The 22,320-nt window shown below is 36.1% G+C and overlaps 1 protein-coding gene across 3 annotated transcripts; it reads left to right on the top strand.

Moving 5' to 3' along the window:
• The first annotated feature begins 862 nt into the window (after nt 1-862).
• LOC145562851 (uncharacterized) lies at nt 863-21,162 on the top strand. 3 transcript variants are annotated; one of them, XM_081623260.1, is made up of 25 exons: nt 886-984; nt 1,076-1,204; nt 2,834-2,914; nt 2,999-3,098; nt 3,175-3,259; nt 3,341-3,390; nt 6,614-6,693; nt 7,647-7,709; nt 8,929-9,028; nt 9,150-9,227; nt 10,197-10,261; nt 10,403-10,471; nt 10,557-10,634; nt 10,710-10,805; nt 12,587-12,657; nt 13,517-13,594; nt 13,817-13,910; nt 16,255-16,353; nt 17,249-17,454; nt 17,552-17,666; nt 19,164-19,295; nt 19,383-19,490; nt 19,564-19,670; nt 19,771-19,872; nt 19,947-21,162. In XM_081623260.1, exons 2-25 carry the CDS (start codon nt 1,088-1,090, stop codon nt 20,569-20,571), a joined length of 2,799 nt encoding a protein of 932 aa, XP_081479386.1. In that variant the 5' UTR covers nt 886-984; nt 1,076-1,087; the 3' UTR covers nt 20,572-21,162. The 3 variants fall into 3 exon arrangements, with proteins under 3 accessions (XP_081479387.1, XP_081479385.1, XP_081479386.1); XM_081623261.1 differs by having other exon boundaries at nt 863-1,204; nt 7,650-7,709; XM_081623259.1 differs by having other exon boundaries at nt 863-1,204.
• The last annotated feature ends 1,158 nt before the right edge of the window (nt 21,163-22,320 follow it).

The following is a 22,320-nucleotide window of genomic DNA, read 5'->3' as shown; positions in this document are numbered from 1 at the left end:
CCCCCTCCACGCGTTGGCACCACACTCCCGTGCCCCATTCCCCCAAAACCACCAAATCCCCAATAATATTGCCGAATTGGGGTTGCTAGATCGTTTACAAATTTGTGAAGGGTGGTGGTCAGAAGTGATTAATTGTGTAGCGAGCAGGGGTTGCAGGTTTTTGGGCAGAGCAGGTTGTAGATGGTGGGAACGGTGTAAGAAGACTGGTTTGGATATTGGTGGTCGGTTGAGGGCTGATAGTTGCGGCAAGGTAGAGCTGGTTGTTGTGGTGGTCACGCTGTTAAGGTGGTTAGCGGCAATAATGGTTGTAGGGCTGCTGTAATTGAGGTGTTTTCTACTCACCATCCAAATTGGGACAACTTTGCCTTAAAGGGACATTTTCAGCATACGAATTGGTCGAATTCCTTACCATCCATCCCACTCCCAAAGAAACGATTATACTCAGCATCCCTATTATATGCATGAACATTATAATATACATCTTCAGAGTAGGATTTCCCTTACCATCCATCCCACTCCCAAATAAACGATTATACCCAACATCCCTACTATATGCATGGACATTATAATGAGGTTCAATTCTCATCAAAGTTACTTCGTGGGTGGAGATTCGTGTATCATTTTCCTTTTAAAGCAGTTAACCTACTAACCCAAACGAGAAAAAGAAGATTAATCTCAAATTTAAAGATGAAGATGAAATTTAAAGATTAAGATCAAATTTAATTAAGATTAATTAATTTAATATTAAGTAAGATTTTAAAGAGTAAGCAAAATTACTTGGTTACCAATATTAAAATAAACTGCCACGTGCTACTAATAGATGTGTCTCAACAAGTTTTCCCTCTCTTCACTCTCTCTCTCTCCTTTTTTTTTTTTTTTTCCTTTTATTTTTTCAGAGTCAAAAACACTTCGACGCGAGCGCAACCTCCCCTTTGGTCTCCTTCATCGCCATTACCGGCCACTCGATGAAGCTCAACTTCCATGGTAGTCGTCTCTCCAATTCCAATTAAACCCTAATTTAGCTCGCTTTTCCCCCAATTTCCCTTTCTTTTCAATCGGTGCTTCGAATTTACAGATCTAGGGCTCAATGGACGCAACCCTAGATCTCAAGAATTGTATTGAACGGCGGCGCGTGAGAGATAGAGAAAGAGAGAGGGAGCGTGAGTTGGGATTAGTAGCTGTTGGATGTTCTCGGGAGCATCAGGTATGGTTTTTATGCTTTTTTTGATTTTTCTCTGGGTTTTTGGTTTTCGAAACGTTTCGATTATCTGTTGTGTTTGGCGTTTCTACTTGATGAAACAGTTTGTTTACGTTTTTTTTTATTAGGTTTTATTTGGTTGGGCGAAACCCTAGTTGCTGCAAATTTGTGTGCTTGATAGGTAGATGGTGACTGCGATTTCGGGCGTTTTCGATAGTAGCTTTTAGTGTTTAGAGTAAGTTAAAACACTACTAATGCTAGATATGATGTTTTGAGCTTTAGTTTATAGAGTTTAGGGTTGCAATAGTTGTTTGCTTTACTTCTTTTGTAGCTGATTGTAGAGAAAACTTGATAAAGTAGTTGTTTCTTTGATAGATAACTGAAACAGCTGAATTGAACTGTTACGCTTAGATAGCACTTAGTAGAACAGCTGAAAAAAGTACTTCGTATTACAATGAGTGATAGCTACTACAAAAGATAGTTTGTGGAATGAGTTTTGAAGTTGGGGCTGGTGTTGCACGCCGTTTCCAATTGTGGAAGTCATTCAGGTTGTTTTTGTTTCTATTTAATGAGGTTGAAAAAGGGTTTATTTGTTTGAGAAGTTTGGTGGAAACTCTTGATGCTCGTAATTTCATGAACCCCCACTTGATGATGCGCTTGACAATCATCGGGTAGAGGGGGGTTTCTTGGGTAAGGAGAAGTGCGCATTTAGTAGCGTATAATAATTCCCCTGTCCTCCCTCCTTTGCACACAATCACTACCTCATCTTAATTCCCACATAAGGTATCACCCATATCCCAATTTGCAAGCCCTTAGGGCTGGTGGGTGAGCTCAGGAATATGGATGGAGTGAGATCAATAACTTTCATTTTTTTGGGGGAGTCAAGTGCTGAACTTGCATATGTTTTTTTTGATTGTTGAAATGTGTGTTCTCGGTGTTTATGTGCCGTGTGGGTAACTTCACATTTATCACTGTATTTATGGTGTAGTATATTAGTACTGAGTTTTTCTTTTTTTTTAATCAGATGAAAGAATTTATGACTTTCATTGTTTGGGTTATCAATATAATCTGAATCTAATAATTAAACTGTAATAGACTATGTGTTCTTAAATTGTTATTTAAAATCCAGATAGGAAAAGGAGAATGGAAGTTTCTTAGGGAATGAAATCATATGTCAAAGTTTTGATGGATGGATTCCTATTGACATCTTCTAGTTAGCACTATTTATTTGTGAAATGAGTTCTATAGTACATATGTAGCTAAAAATTTGATGCTGGTCTTGCAATGGTGCTACACTATTTGACATCCTGCCACAACTGCTTCTGCTCTATTTTTGATTGGTGTAGCCATTTATGTTGTTTTTCATATGCTTGGCAGAGTTGCTGTTTAACTTGTTATGTTGTCAAGTTGGTTCTTAATTACTAACAGGGAATGTGTTAACACGCTTGACCAAATCACTAGTGATTGTGGCTTTGGCCAAATCACCAGGATCCTTTTTGAAAAATTGCTCTTTAATTCACTGTGTAACTTTCTAGTTTTCATTTTTTTTACCGAGCTGTGACGGATCTGGATTTGATATTTTTTGTTTCAAAATCTCATTTTGTTGCTGCAATATTTATATTATGTTCCTTTCAGCGGGTCAAAGTCTATCGTCTAAATGAGGATGGCAAGTGGGAGGATCAGGGAACTGGTCATGTCACTGTGGATTATGTGGAGGTTGGTTTTATTCCTGTTCTTAATATAATGCATTAGTTACACTGCTATACCACTATACCAGTAACAAGATAATGCTTAATGCAGCGGTCAGAAGATCTCGGTCTGTTCGTCATTGATGAAGAGGATAATGAAACCTTGCTCTTGCACCGGATCACCCCAGATGACATTTATAGAAAACAAGAAGGTACTAGTTTGTGTACACTAGCATTGTGTTCTGAGTTTTATATTCTGCTTTTACTTGATATATTTCTCTTTTCTAGATACAATTATTTCCTGGAGAGATCCAGAATATTCTACTGAATTAGCCCTTAGCTTCCAGGAAACTGCTGGATGTTCTTATATATGGTAATGCAAACTTCTTTTATATTTGGCGGTTTTGTTTGGAACTTTTTGTTGGCTCTAGCCCTTATATGCTGATTTATGCAGGGATCACATATGCAACGTGCGACGAAATCTGCATTTTACTACTCTTAATTGTAAGTTTATCCTATTGTTACTTTCAGTTTCTATTCTCATTATATTACTTCATTACTGTTTTTAAGTTCATTTCCGTGTGATGATTGCTGTTGTGAACTATCCCTGTACTAAATTTTTTAAAAAGGCATCAAATAGTATCAAGAAATTGATGGTTAGTGTATGTTCGTTTCTTTTGATGTGACAGTTTTTGATAGTTTGAAATATGTCTGTGATATTAGATAGTTTTGAAGTAAATCATTATCAGTCTTTTGTTGCCATGCTTTATACTGAGAACTGGTATGATGTGACATATGCAAGGGTAGCTGGAATCTTCATTAAATTATTAGTTGCATTTATCATCCTAGTAGGATTTTTATTACGAGTAGAAGTTAATTTATAAATCATTAAGACTTATTACCGCTATGTATACTGCAAGTACTGTTAACTGTGCCAGACATTAGCTATGATGAATTGCAGATGGTAAATTTTTGGATAGAAAAGTTCAAGGTTTTAAGTGATTACTATTTCTTCTAAGAGTTTTGGACAAAAGTCTGCTGCTCTCTATTTCCGTCGATGAGGAAGATTATTGGAACTTTATAATATTCTGGTTTTTACTCTTTCATCTATGAAAATCACACAATCCTCAGTTTTTTTTTTTTAAAAAATAAAATTATGATGATTAAATCGTCCTTGGCCCTGATATTCGTTTCCCTGATAATTCTTTGAGAGTTTTGGACTAATATTAACGAGTTGTTATAGAAATTGACGAATGGTATTATAGCTGTTATAAATATTGAAGTGAATCTATCGGGGGAAGGATCTTGAAATTTAATACTCCTCCGTCCCATAATATAGTTCCCAATTGTAATATTTCGTGGGAATTAAGAAATAGGTGGAGAGAGTACATGAAAAAGTTTTACAGGAAATAAGAAGTACTTGATGATGAGTGAGGCACAAATAACAAGAAGAAATGTGAGGGTAAATTAGGTAGTTCAGTGGGTATAGACTAAAATAACGAGGGTATTTTAGACATTTATAGTGTCTTAAAACGAAAAAAAATGAAATAGGAATAAGATTTTAGGACACCTATAAAGAAAAACTTTGTTTTAAAAGGCGCAAGGCACACCAAGGCGCAAATGGTCCTTGTAGCCTAGGCGCGAGGCACAAGTCGAAGGCGTGCGCCTTTTGTATGCAAGGTGCATGTATTTATATATTTGTTTCAAATTATTTTTTACTTTGATTGTACTTAATACCAATTAAAAAGATTCATAATAAATTAAATAATGATATATGTAAAGCTAAGGTAGTCCGAATTTGAAAAAATGTCCCATCATTCTTCAATTTATAACTTAAATCTTAGTTATTTTCCTTGAGGCGTAAAGGCACGCCTTACCAAAGGTGCTTTGAGGTGCGCGCCTTTCATAGGTGAATGAGCCTCGCCTAGCTAAAGCCCATTTCCCAGGGAACGCGCCTAGGCGCGCTTTTTAAAACCAAGAAGAAAAACATGATATATATCATGGGATACTGAGATAGAGGGAGTAATAGAAGGGTTGGGATGGACGAAAGACAGAAGGAAGATGGATAAGATTGAGAAAGAAATCAGTAAATTAAAAGGGGTAATTGTATGGATGGAGTCTAAGTTAGGGAGGATAATGACACTGATAAGGGAGATTTTTATTTAAAAAGTTGGCAAATGTTTACTTTTTAAGTAGTGGGATTTTTAGTTTATAGAAATGGAATGTTCTTTGGTAGATGGTCCATTAAGGAAAATAGAGCAATCGTTAAGGAGTAGGAAGTACACATTTGCCTATTTGTTCGTCGTGGTTATGGCTGGGGAATGTGATAATTCTGGATTTTACTCTCCTAGGTGTCAGGCTGCCGTTGGGTATCACCGTTCTTAATGTTTATGTTTGTTACATATGCTAGCAAGGGTGTGATTCTGTTTTGTGCATTAGGCTTTAGTAGATTTTTTTGTGGCCGAGATATCATTGATTGGGTCTTGGGTGTGGGTTAAGGGATGATATGGTTGCAACATAGGGTTCACATAAGTCGAGAGGAGTTTGGTGAGAAAGCGTCGTTTTCAATTCAAGATCTAGCATTTCATCTATTCCTTGTTGTTACGGTGCATGATCTGTGTTTCATATATTGGCTTAATAACATTGAACCTTTGTAATGTAGCCATCTGTTTGTGCTAGATGGGTTTATTGGCGTGTGAGAAAAAACTGATAAAGGCTCTAGGTTTAGGATTTGAATGGCAAATCCCAGTTTTGTCAATCAAAGATGAAACTAGTAAATCAGGACGTAGATATTACAGTCAACAGCTGGGAGATGTGCTGAAAACACAATTGTGCTCTTTTTAGGGCGTTATTTGTCAGTCATTGCTTTGGCTAAATTCTCTGTGATCAGCCTTTGCTTTGCTGGTCTCTTCATTAATGAAGCTCTAATGTACTTTAAACAATGGTTCTTTTCATCTGTCATTATTTGTTGGAGGTGTATGAGCCCATTAAATTCGTTAGTCTGTGTCTTGTATGTGGACTTTTTATGGGTTCTGAGCTTTGTAATTATAAGTTTGAGAACGATAACATAAATTACTATTAAACTATGAAAACAGTCTTTTAACTTCAAATATGCCACTTAGTTGTGAATTGTGATAATGTTTCCAAGATGATGCTTTAGCTACCATGATCATAATCATATAACCATAGTGGGTTTTCTTTTTTGGGGCCATATCATCAACAATTGCATGTCAATTTGAGGACCTCAATTATTGAGGTATAGACTAATCTGCAACCTTCCCTGCTAGCGATACACCATGTTCTCACATTTTTTTGATGGCAGGTAACTTTGATTGGACCTAGTTTGCTATACAACATCTTCTCTCTTTTGAGTTTTAACTTAATTTTGTAGCTTAATTAACTGATGCTGTGATAAGTTGGACAAAATCTGTTGCGTACAAAAGCGCTATCTATCTACTTTACAGACACCAATAGGTTTTGAGTCATCATCTACATTGAAAAATTATATTAACATGCATTCATCTTAGAGCACTTGGCTAATTTGCTTTTACCAGTTTTCCTTCAGTGCCGGGATCTAATTTCAATATTAACTGACTTTGTTGGCTTCATTTTGCATCTGAGTATCTGTTTGTATATTGTGGATGCTTTCATGTGTACAATGGATTGGTATAGCATCCTTTTTAGTACTTATATTTTCTTAATGGTTTACTTTCATTGTGATTTTCAGATGATACCTTCCACAGTGTGAACAGTGAGTTGCGGGAGCTTCCTGCTGTGGAGCTGTCAACACTCCCTTTAATATTGAAGGTCTTTTTTTTTTTTTTTATTTTTTTTATTTTATTTTTATGTAAATAATATTTTGCTTATTTGCTAACTGCTAGTATTGCTTGTGTTGATGAGACTTAAGCATTATATACTCTTAAATTCAAAATCTCTACATGCTACTGGATCTTGTCAAGATATCAATTTTATTAGTGGCAACTGCTTTCTTGACTTGCACACTATGTATAAAAAAGCTCAAGGCGCGCTGAACTGATAAGGTTTATGCAGTGCTCTTTGAAGTGAGGTGCACTATATAAACAGTTAAAAAATTGGCAGAAATTTGCTTCAGGTGCGCCTCATGTGCCTAACCTGTGCTAATCAAAAAAGCCTCGCCCCCAGGCCAAATTAAGCGCTTACCCCCTACCGCCTTGTGCCTCAGTGCCTAGGCACGCTTTTTCAAACACTGCTTGCACAGGACACTAGTGTAGAAGAATTATAAAATTCGATGCATCAGTAGTATTTTAATGAAAGTATAAGGCCATCTTCTTTTGGTGGAGAAATGAAGTATTCCTTTCATTCCAAACTGTTTGTACCCAATGTAATAATGAGAGTAGCCCTTTTTGTGCAAGTCAAGAAAGCAGTCGTGTAGCTTGCATGTCCCCATGAAGCAGTTGCCCTTGGGCAGATTCGGCTGTAATGACTCAATCCTTTAATGAGGCATTTGGTAATAGCTATCAATTCTCCGGGCCCCTTATGAAATTGTTTCCTATCTTGATATGGAGTAGTGTTTGTTATATCTTAACTGAATTTTACTGTAGGTGTAATAGGGGGGTATGGGCGAGAGAGGGCTCCCCAGTCCCCATCATGTTATTTTAAAAGTTACTGTAAAAATTGTTGAAATTGGGTCATCAAAAAGGTTATTTGCTCCCTGACCTTTATCTTTTGTGTGTGCTTTTGAAAAATTAATTCTTAACTGGTTTGGTTTCCATTGCTTCCAGCAGATTGTGGTAGAGAGTGGCATTACGGATCAAATGCGATTGACGGAACTTGTACTGCATGATGTAAGTATGGCTTTTTCTTCCAGTCAACTTTGCTGCTCTGTTTCTCTTTATATGATTGCTTTTACACCCAATAGATATAGTCTCGTTTTAATAGTGTCACAGTCACTTCTTGTGGGTGGGTGTGTGTGTGTCTAGGAAGTGAGTTTGCTGCTTGTAAATCTTGCTTAATTGACATTTAACTCTCTGTTGATTATAATTAACTAGTAGATATAGAAAGTATTATGTGCTAGTAGTTTCTCTTGACACCTTTTCGCTTGTAAGCTGCTTTTTTTTTTTTTTTTTTTGTTGTTGTTGTTCAGCAACACTCTTTCAGTTTCTAATCCTCCATTCAAGTTTAAATTGTCGATGGGAAATGATATTGGTCTTTAGGTCATGCTTTCATTTTTTTTATATTATAAAGATAGTTGTACTACATAAAATTTTGAAATTACCTTTAATGAAAACATTTTCTTTTAAAATCTAACATTGTCAATGCATTTATCTTCCTCTGTTTTTACATTGATGTTCTTATTTAATGCCGCAACAAAACCAAGGAAAGGAATGTATAGTGGAAAGTGGGTTCCTTTTTTTTTTTTTTTTACTTTTCTTCTGGTGGGGTCCCATTGTTTGACTTTTTTGGTATGAAATAGTAAGTTTTTTTTTAGAGAAATGGTATTATTATATTGAGTAAACAGGCCCGCGAGGTTGGATAGGTGACGGAAAAGTTTTGCCAAAAATCGTAATATAGAAAAAGTAGGAAGAATTTTGAGGAACGGATTTGATTAAAAAGTAGGAAGACCTTTAAACAATCGGAGGGAGTCATTCTTCAACTCTAATAAAAGTGGTTTAAAATTACAATATTGATCTCTAAAGTGTACAAACCTATTTTATTAAGGGTTATTGGTATGGAGGGAGTATTGAAAGTTTGTTCTTTTATCTGCTTACTATCTTATCTAGCTGATTGATTGGGCATTTTTGAACAGAGATCTGTTGTTTTCCTGTGATTTGCTGTTTTGTACTTTTGTCCTCAATTATGTGTGGAACCTGTGTTACTAGGACATCATACACACGCATACCTGTGTCCTGTAACGTATAGTAGATTCACCCTTGTGGTTTACTTAGATTCTTATAATGTTATTACATGGTTGATTTCAAGTTGAGTTCTGTTGTCTATTATTCTCTTATTGTTCTTTGTTCTTCTAGCTGGTTTCTTAAGCTTCACCCTTGTGGTTTATTACAGCAAGAGTTTTTCAGGAAGCTGATGAACCTGTTTAGGATTTCTGAGGACCTTGAGAATCTTGACAGTCTTCATATTATTTATAAAATTGTCAAAGGCATTCGTAAGTATTCTCTGACTACGTGAAAAGTAGTTTAGGTCTTTCATCCTCCGTTCTTTCTTGTTTTATTTCTAACTTTGTGACATGGTGTGTTGCTATTTGTATTTTGTGTTTCCTTTTGCAGTAATGCTCAATAGTCCGCAGATCTTTGAGAAGGTTTTTGGAGATGAATTCATCATGGATATCATTGGGTGTCTTGAATGTAAGTTTTTCTTTTCTTTTCTTTTTCTTTTTTCCTGTCAATTTTAGTTTATTATGTAGTGGTGTCATCCCGAATGAGTGTCCTAAATGATTCAGGAATAGGTTATCACTATTGTTAATGAGTGTTTTAAAAAATGCAATCCTCAATATACCGAGTCTTGTTCACATGTATATCCTTCACTTTAGGGTTATCATTGGCATATCATCTATGGAGAAACTGAGAAAGTTGTTGCCTTGCATGAAGAGACTTGGGTATGACCTTTCAATGTTTCAGGTTTGCCACACATTCACTGTGGGGGTAGGGGGTTTTGTAAGGATTAAGGAATAGAAATTGCTTTTGTGCACTGCTGTATTGGCAAACTTTTGGAGTGCGTGGTTGTAGCACAATGCCTGTATTTTTTCAAGTGGCCTTCTTAGTGACATTATTGGTTAAGGCACAAGCATAATTCCATTGAAGAAACACAAAGGAATAGAGTTAATCTCTGATTCTGATATCTGGTTGTGGGCATCTATCAGTTTACAGAAGTCTGATAGTCATGAACAGCTGAACATATTACACATATCTCTATGTTTTTCTTGGCTGGTCTTTTCTTACATGTGGCTTTGTGAACTTATTGCTAAAATTATGCTGATTGGAGTTTTGGATGAAACTCGTATCATCGTATGTCTTTGATTCTAGTTTTTAATTATTGTTGGTTTCACCTTGTTTTGTGTACTAGTTAGACTGCATGGGGTCCTCAAAAAGCGATGTTGAGTGATTGTTAAAATTGGTCAATGAGAAAATGCTTTTTACTTGGAGCAACCTATGCTGCATTTGAATTTCTTATTTGATCCTACTAAAGAGATTTTCTTTTAAAAATTTTATCTAAAGTAGTAGATGTGAGCCCTACGTGTTGTATCATGGGTTAATGACTGATCCTTGTTTTTCTCTCTCTCTCTCTCTTTTTTTTTTTGACTTTTTTTTCTGTAGATGATCCGGATGTCCCCCATGTTCGACATCGGGATTTTTTGATGGAGCATGTGGTTTTTAAGGAGGTGAGTTGAACTGTCATTTATTTCTGTTTTGAATTTGAAGTAGGCGAAGTATGTGAGATTGTAACATATGGAATCAGCTTTCCAACACATTTACACCCCCTTAATTTTTGCATTGCGATGATTTCTTCTTAATTTTTTCAGGCCATACCGATTAAAGATCCCACAGTCTTGTCAAAGATACATCAAACATACAGAATTGGTTACTTGAAGGTTTTTATTTGAATTTCTTTCAGTTGCTTTTTGTTCTCAATTTATACCCAGAGGGTTCTTACTAGAGCTTTTTAATATCTGTTAGGATGTGGCTTTGACTAGAGTATTGGATGACGCAACTATTGCCAGTCTGAATTCCATAGTACATGCAAATAATGGTGTTGTAAGTCAATACTTTCAAATCTTGTACAGTGTTGTTAATTTTTATTGTTGCCTCAGGTTGAATTTCTATTTGCAGGTAGTTTCGTTATTGAAGGAAGACAATACTTTCATTCAGGAACTGTTCTCACGGTTGAAATCACCCAGCACATCGGTGGATTCCAAGAAGAATCTGGTATTCTGATGACTCTTGATCATAAAACAAGTTACCTATGTGGTTTGACTAATGTCACATACTTCCTCCGTTCCACAAATTTTGCAACAATTACCATTTTAGGAATTTTCACAAATATTGCAACTTTTCCCTATTTGCACATGTTTTCTTTCTTTCTCTCTCCTCATCACATGGGTCCCTTAATTCCTCTCTATCTCTCCTTTTTTTTAAAATCCGTGTCCAATTCCCATGTTGCAATATTTGGGGAGTGGAGGAAGTATTAGTTATGTTCTGGTTTGATGTTGTCACCATATAAATCATCTGTTGCAATAATTGCTTTAAATATGTATCCACAGTGTTCCGAGTCTGTAACCTGGGGACTGTGGATGCTTGTGCGCTGCTAGGATTTACAAACATCAGCAACCCTCGAGAGTTTAACCAGGGAAACCCCCTCCGATGCCTAAGTTATTCACCAAGTCTCAAGAGAACATATTTTATAGAGAGAAATAGCTTTTAGAGATTAGTGAGAGTAAGTGCAGTCTGCCAATGAGGCAGGGTGGGGGGGTATTTATAAAAGTACTATACTGCGAATGAAAGGTTATCAGATGCTTTGCATGTGTACGGTCGAGATGGATTCATCTAGCTGAACTTACGGGAAGTTATTATTGGTTACGTCGCCGTTAGATCGGGAAGTAATGGATTCATCATGAAACGATCACTATATAAAGCGGATATATATATATATATATATTTGCACGACTGCACCTGTCTTAGACTTATCATTTATGTAACTTAGACATGAGTACAAGTGTTCCTAGGTTTAGGCATGTAATGGCTACAATTTCAGGCACAAGACTCCTAAATGTGGACTTGAGTGCGGGGACTCGCTGCCGTTAACGGAACATATTCTTTATTTTTATAGGAATTTTTTACCAACACTTACTGTACAAGTACTCGTTTCAGGCTGATTTGAGTTTTAATTCTTGTTGCAATTCTTATCTCATCCCATCAGTGTGTATCTACTCCCTCCGTTTTTAAATACTTGGTCCATTTCTCAATGCGCGGAGTTTTAGGAGAATTTAGAGATAGTAATAAAATATGGAGGTATTGGGGTAAGGGGAAGAATATAAAATTGTAAAAAACAAAAGTAGTTGAGAGAATTGGAGGAGAGAGAATATGAAATTAATAAAATATAACTTATGTTGGGTCCATTAGGTGAGAGAAATGAATTAAATATTGTAAAAGATATCCAAATAAGGAAATTGAGCAAGTATTTTAAAACGGCCGAAAAAGGAAAGTGGAGCAAATATTTAAAAACGGAGGGAGCATATCATTTCTCTTTTCCTTCCTGTTTAATACTTCTCTTCTCCATCATTTTGTAGTTTAATATAAATTAAGTTTACGATTAAACATTGTAGTGTCGTGTAAGGATCCGCACCCTTGTTAGAGTATGAAGTGTATATCTAGTCATGGATATGGAAGTCAAATTGAGAAGTTGAAGTAAAATATGTTGAGAATCAGAATGACAGTGTAAACTTTCAGCCTTAATTCCGTTGGATGAAACATAACTGAGCTGTCGGCAATAGTATGTTGCAAACAATGTTGGGCCAATAAATTTCAAGCTGATTTTAAAACTGGAAAATTTAGGCTAATGTAATGTCTCATCCTCTTTATATTGAGATTGTTTTAAGAAAGGAGAGAAAAAAAATCAATTTTTTTTTCTGTGATGGTTTTTCTGCAATTGCCCTGGGACAGGATGGATGTCCTTGATAGCACTGAATCTTTTATTGCAATGGGTGCAGGTTTATTTTTTGCATGAGTTTTGCACTTTAAGCAAGAGTCTACAAATGGTTCAGCAGCTTCGACTTTTTAGGTATTCAACCACTTTCAAGTTTGTCTTGTTCAAGCATTTTTCTTTATGCACTAAAAAAGTTCCTCGAATATAGTAATGGTTCATTCTGAAGATTGACAACTATTGTTCTTGCCTAGTTGGATTATTTGATCTGTACTATTATTTCAATCCGATTCTTGTGACTGTAAAGAGTTTGGGGGTGCATATATCCTCAGCCACCTCTGTATTCATACAGGCTTGAGTTCTTGACACCTCTTAGTGTACATTTCATAGAGTTTCTGTACTATATACCACTGTATCTTTGGGGTTTTTATACATAGTGAAACTTTGCAAAACACATTTCATGTTATCTCTGTATTGTGTATATGAACTCTATTAGCTCTCGTTAAGAACTACAAATAGACCTCTATATTAAATTACTCTTGCTTATGCCCCTACGAACCTTTAGACTGGTTTGATCCTTAAAGGCTGCTTTTCACATTGATCATAATCTGAAAGAATAATGTGTATGCAAGAAGATCCTTATAGAGTTATAGACTAACTAATCTATTTGATATAAGATTAAACAATTCAATCCCTGGCCTTTTTGAAATAAATAAAAAAAACCCATTAACTGACATTAAATCTGAAAAGTGCACACCCACTAAATAACTGCCTGCTTATTATTGATTATATGTTTTAAAACATAAAATTAATCAGCAACTTGATAGTTAAAGAATTTTCTTATTTTTGAGCTACTTAAAATCAGCAAATTAATTAAACCAATGAAGAAATTTTTTTACACACACGCACAATGAATTTTCTTATTTTTGAGCACTCGAGCTAGTACTTTTTTACTTTCTTACTTGATTTATCTTTTCTAACCTTGAAATTCTTGTAGGGATCTCGTAAATGAAGGCCTTTTTGACATCATCAGTGACATTTTGCAGAGTGAAGACAAACGACTTGTCTTGACCGGGTAAGGAGATTTTGCTTCCTTTTCTAGGTTTTTTTTTTCATGGATCATGTATCTGGTTCCTTGCCAAGTTGCCATTTGGTCTTGACAGTTTTGTGCATGTTTGCTTTCTTTGGTCTTTCTTGACCAAAATTCCTCTTTAATTTGTGACGAAGAAAGTTTTATTAAGGCTGTTCTTTTAAACATGTTGATAAACCCTAATGACATGTCTTCTGATGCATGCAGGACAGATATCCTTATACTTTTCTTGAATCAGGATCCAAACCTTTTGCGTAGTTATGTTGTCCGACCTGAAGGAACTCCTCTTCTTGGTCTTTTGGTACGCATATTAATGGCTTTGATATCATTGTATGTAGTTTGGATTTATTTTGGCAATCCACTCTTTATCTGGAAAAAAAGTTACTTTGCATTAGTAAAACATTGTAAAAGTCTTATACTTTAGTGAGTAATATTGAAACTGCGATTTATATGACTTCTTATTCACTGCATATGAAAAGACACTTTGTGTTTGGCAATTGTGTTGATATGCGTTCCCTTGGTCATCAAGATTTACACCTTGAGTAGGAGAAGCTAAAGTGGCCTCCTGACCTCCCAACTGCTCAATAAGCAATTATCTCCTCCCATGCTGTTGAATTAGAATTTGTCCAGCTGCATGATTTAAACTATTCTAAATTGATGTAAACATTGGTTGCCATGCGTCCATTCAGATGCTTAGTGGGGTATTAGAAACATAGGCATAAGATCTTTATGATAGTTATTTTTACTTGGAAAATGCTTATGAGAGATAATACTATTTAAATTTTTTTTCGAGCTGCTTATGTCTTAGAAAAGCCTACTTGCAGAGTTGCAGGTTTCAAACTATTAATGACATTTGAGTGTTAAAGACTAATGTATAATTAACGTAGACACTGAGAAGTAAAACTGAGATATCAGCATCCTTGTTTGCAATAATGAATTTTGGACTCACAACGATAGTCTAAGGAGACAATCTATGATATATGCTAAGATAAGTGACATTATTTTTGGTGAATATGACAAGTTGAGACATCTTTGGCAGTTAGGATTTTGGAGAGATATACTTGAGCTAAAGTTTTCAAGTTATGTAAAACCAAAGGAGACTGTTTGGATGTAAATTAAGGTAAGGCAGTGGATTCTTTGACTGTGGAGAAGATATTAAGATTGGGATTGATGCTACACTAAAGTAAGTGTTTCAATCATGCAAGGAGATGATGATATTCAATGCTGGTTATGTTTAATGGGAGGAGTGTGGCAATAGTACTAAGTAAGAGGAAAACAACATTTTGTAAACTCAATGGAAAATTCAGTTGAGTAGCATTTCAGCTATGGAAGAAAAATTGAAGTTCAGCTGCTAATGGTGGCAGTGATAAGGATGTTTATTAGATGTGATACCATATTTGAAGTGAACTTTGGGCAGAAGTGATGAGAGTTAAGGTTGGGGCAGCTCCTGTTGATGATGAGATGTGAAAGACTAGACATGAATGGTTTGGTTATCTTACGAGGATATTGGACATGAATATATATTATGGAAATGCAAGAAGACTCTTGTAAGGGATTACAAAAAAAAGATAGACATAAGAACTGAATTGAGGCTGTAAGGTGGAATTTATCCTTCTTGAAGCGGAACATTGCCTGTAATAGATATTAGTGGTGTGTTGGGAGGAAAGCTGAATAAATGTGGACATCTCTAGATCTTGCTTCTGCTGTTACATGTTAGTGCTGTTCTTACCTTGAATATCTTAATTATAACTGCTAGTTCATTTTTGGGCATAGATGGCTTTAGGACTTCTTGATGTTGCATTATGTTGCTAGCAACTCTTCCAAGTGGTAGTTTTTCTTTGGTCTAGCCTTTTTGGTTGACATGGTATAGTAAATTAGTAATTGTATGATAATATGAAGCTTCACATATGCCAAAGTCTACAGTGGGTATATGTCAGCTTTTGCAGCTAGGCATAGATTTAAAAACAAAATAAACATATGTGACCTAAATAAACCCAGCCATGTAGCCACCCCCCACCCTTTTTAAACAAAGTATTGGACTGTAAATTGATATTTGCAGAATTTCTAAAACGTACACGGGCAATGTTCAGGTTAACATAACTTGAGCTAAATAACTTGGAATTTTAATCTAAGTTTGTATTCTTATAGATGAGTTGAAATTCAATGTATAAAGTAATGGTTGTTTATAGTTATCAACTATATAACTTTTTATATGTGAATGCATTTTGTATTTATAGCCACTATATCTCTTTGCTTTGTTGTGTGAACTTGTCAATTTTTTTTTGTTACTGTTGCGAATTTGATGAACTATTCTTGGTTTCATTTGTTTCGGTAAGTATATTTATGGAAAAGAATATAATGGGATTATTATTGGACCGAACATCGTAGAAGCTGCAAGAGTGCAAGATTTTATTATGGCGTCAGTCCTTTAGGTTGAATTTTTGTCAACCCAAAACCATAACTAGATCGACTCACTGAGATAACTAGATTGACTCATTTTGCAACATATAGAAAATTATTGTGATTCAACGCTCTTATTTATGTTGCCAAAATTGTTGAAGCATGCAGTAAATTGGAATCATTATTAATACTCTATTACATTTGAGAAAACTGGCTGTGATTATATGACTATTTATTCTATTCAGGTCCAAGGTCTGCTTACCGATTTTGGGGATAATATGCACTGCCAGTTTCTTGAAATCCTTCGTACTTTGTTAGATTCGTACACTTTGTCAGGAGCGCAGGTATGTATGTCACTTATGCCTTGCTATCTACCGTGTTTTAAGTAATTAACTATCTATCTCATTTCAACGTCCACTGAACTAAATGATTTCCTTTTAACTATACATTTATCAGTGATATTCTTTCCTTTTATTTTATAAGACAATAACCTTCCCGATGAACAGTGCATGAACTTGCTAACCTACTCTATACCATACCATTGCGTTTGTTCCCCGATCACGACTGGAACCATATTTTTTTATTAAATGGTTGGTAGGGCATGAGTTTGTCTGCATTATATATGTTTAGTTGTTTACTCTTCGATTTTATTTATTTATTATTATTATTTTTTTATTTTTTATGTGCACCCTGGGTTGTAGGGTGGCGGATATAGTTTAAGCTTGTTCCTGATGTAATTATGACATTCCGATTGGGTTTTTCGTGTTAACTTATTAATTGGACTTTTAAATAACATATTACTCTACGGAGGAAATACAAAGGAATTTGGCTAATCGTAGTTCTATATCTTTGGGAGAACACCCTGTCCTCTTTGTACTTGTACAATGCTTGTGTAGTTTTAATAAAATATATATTCTTATATAAAATCCAGATAGCCGACTCTTAAAATGGATTGTATAAACTATTAGTACAATCTTCGAGCAACAATAAATTACTCTTTTTTTCCCTTGCGCAATGGGAGTGTGCGACCTGGTTGAATTTTTATGTGCAAGTGTGAAATAGTGGTTGTTGACTTTTATTTTGATTATTATTTGACGAGTTTTACAAAAATACTTTGTCCCTGATTTTGCTTGCAAGATTAATTATTTTTTTTTTCTCATGCTTCTTGCTTCCTTTTTATCATTATATGTTTGCATGTGTGATGATACTTTACATGTCCTATTATGTATTGCATTGCAGAGAGATACTATAATTGAGATTTTCTACGAGAGGCATTTGGGGCAGTTAATTGATGCCATAACTTATTCTTGCCCTGGTGGAGGCAAGACTTTAGCTAACTCTGATGTCGAAAATTTGGATAAACACAGCTACACAAAGCCAGAGATTCTATTGAGCGTGTGCGAGCTGTTGTGCTTCTGCGTTGTGCACCATCTATACAAGATAAAGTAAATATTTATTTTCCTGTTTTTGCAGTGATATAACTTGGTATTTTTCTTGCTTCTGATTTGGCATAATATCTGTTAATTTTCTTTTATGGTGCAGGTGCAACTTCCTGCTGAACAATTCCATGGACAAAGTTTTATATCTGACGAGGAGAAGAGAGAAGTATCTAGTAGTTGCTGCTGTTAGATTTGTCCGCACTGTGATTTCTCGTAATGTAAGTCATTTTATCTTTCACATTAGAAATTTGCTAATTATATAAAAAATTCAGTCAATTTGTTTTTTTGCTTTGCTTGTTTAAGGATAGCTGAGAATCAATCAGCCCAGTCTGACCCAGTCCAGAAATTGTGCGGGATCCAGACTTTTGGGATAGAAAAGCTGGGCTTTGGGCCGTGAAAATGCACTTTAAGGTCTAACCCTGGTCTGCAAGTCAACCCAATTTCAGTGGGCCTGGACATGAATTATTTTGACCAATATAGGACACTTTTTTGCCAAAACCTGACCTGGCCATGATCTTCTTGTTGATTACCTTTTATTCGGGAACCACTATCTTGTATAGTAGCATATATATGTGATGTGGCATTCGAGCCTTTGGATTTACAATAGACCAAGCAGTGATCACATACGAGTAACAATTGAATTACACAGTCTTCGTGAAAGATAGGGCCATGCATTGTCATGTATTTGGATATGGGTTTTTGGGTAAAATGAAAATTCAATTGTGTTATGGCCTTATAGGCATGTTTTGCCTACGCATGGTAATCATGGAAGTACCTTCCTGACATGTGGTGCTTATTACTAAATTTGAAGTGAGACTATATTTTATTAGATCATATAGTCATGATATATGTATTGGATCACGAGTTCATGAATTAATGTATTTTCCTTCTTTGAAGATGGTAAAATCCTAACAGACTCTTGAGCTGTAGGAGTCTCAGCTCTCTACCTGGTTTTGGACTTTTGGTGCCTGCGTACAGGCTAATATGTCTGCGTAAGTGAGTTTTTCCAAGTAGGTGTGGGATAGATGACTTGCTAAGTGAGATTCATGGATCTCTATGAGGCATTGAAGCTATCACATCATTCAAGTAACTAGGCCATTGTGCTTTTGGTTGTCAAAAATCAGAAAATTGGTACTAGACCGGAAATATTGATATGAATGACCAAAATATTCTCCATCAAGCTATCTCGTAACGAAGTCACCTACAATTGATTTGTGGAAGTGTTTGGTTGCACCGTTATTAGCCTTGTAGATACGGGGGGAGGGGAGGGGAGGGGAGGGGAGGGGAGGGGACCGGTGCCTTCAAAGCGTGGAACTTTCTGAAATTGTTGCTTTGTATCTTTGTGACTTTATTAGATGCAGTTCTACTCTCTGTTTGTGTTTTTGGCTGCTAATGCTAAAAAAAAAAGGTTCCATCCTTACCGGGTCTAGTTAACATTTAGACAAATAGTTATTTAAATGTCAAACTCCATTATCTCAGTGGCCATTGCATCTAAAGAGCCTCCTTGGTGGCTTTACCCTTTGGCCATCACCACTGCAATAAGGCAATAACTAAATCCTTTACCTTATATGCTACCACCATTTGCTACATTATTATCAATAGGAACTGAGGCAGTATCATGAGCCATTTTAATTACTTCATGTTGAGCCTTAAGCTGTGATTTGTTAACCTTTGAATCTTTTGGAAATTAATCGAACAGTTATGCTATTTTGCAGGATGAAAATCTTAATAATTATATTATGAGACGCAACCTTCTCAAACCCATAGTGGATGCATTTGTTGCTAATGGTGATCGATATAATTTGCTCAATTCTGCAGCTTTGGAGCTCTTTGAGTACATACGCAAGGTGCTTGCTGCACTTTATTTTTTTAATTTGTTGCTGATGAATGATGTCGTATGAGCTCTAGTCCTGATGGGGTGAAGTTTCTTGCAGGAAAGTGTGAAGCCATTGCTCAAGTATTTGGTGGAATCTTTCTGGAGTCAGCTAAGCAAGTTTGATAAGTTGGCTTCAATTCAATCTTTGAGAGTCAAATATGAGCAGGTATCTTGTTAGATAATTGCTGTCTTATACTACTATCTTCTGGAATGCACTTATCTGATCTGAGACTTTGTAGTCCCTTGAGAGCATTGGAACGAAATCTGCAGTAAATGTGGATTCAAGAACACAGGTTGAAGATCGTGCTTTGGAGAAAGAAGAGGAAGACTACTTTAATGAGGACAGGTATCTGCTGTAATCCTGTCCTATATAATAGAATTGATGTATGGCTTCCGCCTCTACTTTATTTATTTATTCTTAAATTTTTTTTTTTGTCATTTTACAGTGATGAGGAAGACACTGCATCAGCTACAGTGTCCAACAATCGAAGGGTACAAGAGCATCCTGTATCATCCAACGGTTCTGCTCCTAGCTGCGCAACATTAAGGTAAATTGAATCTGCAGACAGTATTCGGTTACTATTGCCACTGGTATATAATAGTTATACGTTAATATTCGCAGCCCTAAACCTGGTGGACTAGTGGATTATGATGATGATGAGGACGATGAAGATTACAAACCTCCACCTAAAAGACAGACAGAAGCTTCTGATGGGGATGAAGGTATTCTAGAGTCATTAAGTATGAAGAGGAAGGTAGCTTCTAAGGAGGAGCCTGGATTAGTCAAGAAGCAGCGGCTTGATCAAAAGAAAGTGTCAAGAGAGAGTATCCTTGCTTCCTTGTGCACGACTCTCAGCCAGGCAGTTTTGCCCAACAAAAAAGCAGCAAGTAGTGCACATAATGCTTCCCAAAGCTCAAATACACAGAGTACTGTTGACATGGACAATGGTCAAAAGAGAGAAGCTGAAGTAGTTAGAAATCACAATGATGAAAACAGTTTGGCTGATAAAAATGGAAGCGAAGAGATCATTACTTCTCATAATAATGTGGCTGATGAAATTGGAAGCAAAGAGATCATTACTTGCCAAAATAGTTCGGCTGATGAAAATGGAAGTGAAGAGATCATTACTTCTCCAAATAATTCTGGCACTTCATCTAAAAGTCGAGAAAATGGACAAATGGAAGGGGAGGAACATCCTCATTTACCCACAAATTCCTCATCGGAGATGGTGGTAAATGGATCTTGATTTCATCTTAGGGTGTTCAATTTCAAGCGGATAAACTACCAGTTAACAGTTGCTTTATGTATCCTGAGCTGAATGGCCATCTGTTCCTTGATTTTAGAGGAGAATCGCACCCCTATCAGTAGAGCAGATTATCAGGTGAGACAGGCGAGTGATGTGCTGTTGGGTTCATATATGATTATATATAGAGGGGTGATTTTGTACAGAGCTATAACGAAGACCGTCAGATGACAAGAATGTATTATTTCTCTCAAGCGTTGGCCTCCTGGTATGTGTTTTAAGCATATACAAGTTGCCTCTGTAAAAACTTGCTTTAGCATTGATATTCCCCAAGTAAAAAAGGTGGGTTCTGTAAAACTCATTTTAGTCCTAATTTTTTTTGTTATTGGCAATCTCTACTACATTCCCTTCGTCCTGGCAATCACAATCGTCTGATAGAGTGGCAATCAATAATTTGCCATTGCATCGAATATTTTCATTGTTAGTGTTGCAATTTTGTGATCACTGTAATATAAAGTTATTAGTGAGTAGTGTCCTTGATTCGAAACATTAGTTCATCTGCTTAATAGATGCTTCTTGTACATTATTTTTATAGCACTTTACTACTATTATTTGAAGGCCATCCTCATTGGAAGTGTTCATAATTTTTGTCTTCAGTTATCTTACAGATAATTTTCTCTAAACTTGATAAAGGAGGCTCATAATTTAGTTAAATTAGATTGTATAGCTAAAATAGCTTGCCAAATGAGGCGTGTAACTGTGACAGTTCATGTATAATTTAGCAAAAATGTATTGTATAGTTTAAAAATTATGGCTTTTAATATTTTAACTACACACAGCTTAAAAGTTTTATATGTAGCGTTCTATTCTCTAGTATGTCTACAGTACGCCTTCCTCCAGTTTTATATTTTGGCAATGTTTCAAGTTTTGCGTTTGTCAATACATATTATTAGCCGGTAATATTTCTAGGTCTAATTGGCTCGTGGCAGCCAAGCGTTCATAGCAACGTTGCTTTTTGAAACTTCAATGTCAGCTCTTCCTATCATTGTGAAGTAAGTGTTGGATTGTTCACCCACCAATAGGGAATGTGAGCTGCATTTAGACCGTTGTGAGACAGGTTAATTAACAATAGTGCAAGGGGCGTGTGGCATGTGCACCCAAGGACAAGGCATACGAACATATAGTTTTGTCATTTGAGGGTATGTCGTATTTGCCTTAGAATATGATGTTAAGGATGAATGAGATTGTTTCGGGCACTATTCACAACTCCCAAGGTCCTTTGGGAACCCATGGAAGTACCTAGATGTTTAATCTCGCCGGGTGAAAAAAAGATGTACGGAAGCCAAATTTAAAGGCTATAATACACAAAATCGAAGCAATTTAGGAGGTGTCTGGACCCAGTGTCAAAATTTCATGGAATTCTATGGGATGCATCCCGGGCTCATACATTGTTGTTTCGACCCGTTAAAGCTTCTGGCCAATACAAGTGGCGTGTACGAAAGCGGGTAAATTGGATGCTTAAAGACAAATTGGATGGTTCCACCCACCGAATTGGACTCCCTGAGGGTATTAGGGTCTATAGGAAGCTTTTCGGCAATTTTTGTTTTCGGGTCAAAAATAGTCGAAAATTTGCAAAATCGAAGGCTATAATTCATGTTTTTTGAGCAATTTCGGAGGCTCCGGGACCCGGTATCGAAAAGTCTCGAGATACTTGGGGATACATCTCGGGGTCATATAATGTCGTTTGGAACC

This window comes from Chenopodium album, chromosome 10 (assembly GCF_948465745.1).
Source record: "Chenopodium album chromosome 10, dcCheAlbu1.1, whole genome shotgun sequence".
NCBI lineage: Eukaryota > Viridiplantae > Streptophyta > Magnoliopsida > Caryophyllales > Amaranthaceae > Chenopodium > Chenopodium album.
The sequence above is the reverse complement of the archived record's forward strand: the minus strand, read 5'-3'. Positions and strand labels throughout refer to the sequence as shown.

What these genes read in the sequence shown, in the direction of transcription:
- LOC145562851 (XM_081623259.1), top strand. Translation starts at nt 1,088, where the DNA reads ATGGACGCAACCCTAGATCTCAAGAATTGTATTGAACGGCGGCGCGTG. An exon ending in AGCATGTGGTTTTTAAGGAG is followed by an intron (nt 10,262 to 10,402) that starts GTGAGTTGAACT and finishes TAATTTTTTCAG; the next exon opens with GCCATACCGATTAAAGATCC. An exon ending in TGAGAGTCAAATATGAGCAG is followed by an intron (nt 19,491 to 19,563) that starts GTATCTTGTTAG and finishes GAGACTTTGTAG; the next exon opens with TCCCTTGAGAGCATTGGAAC.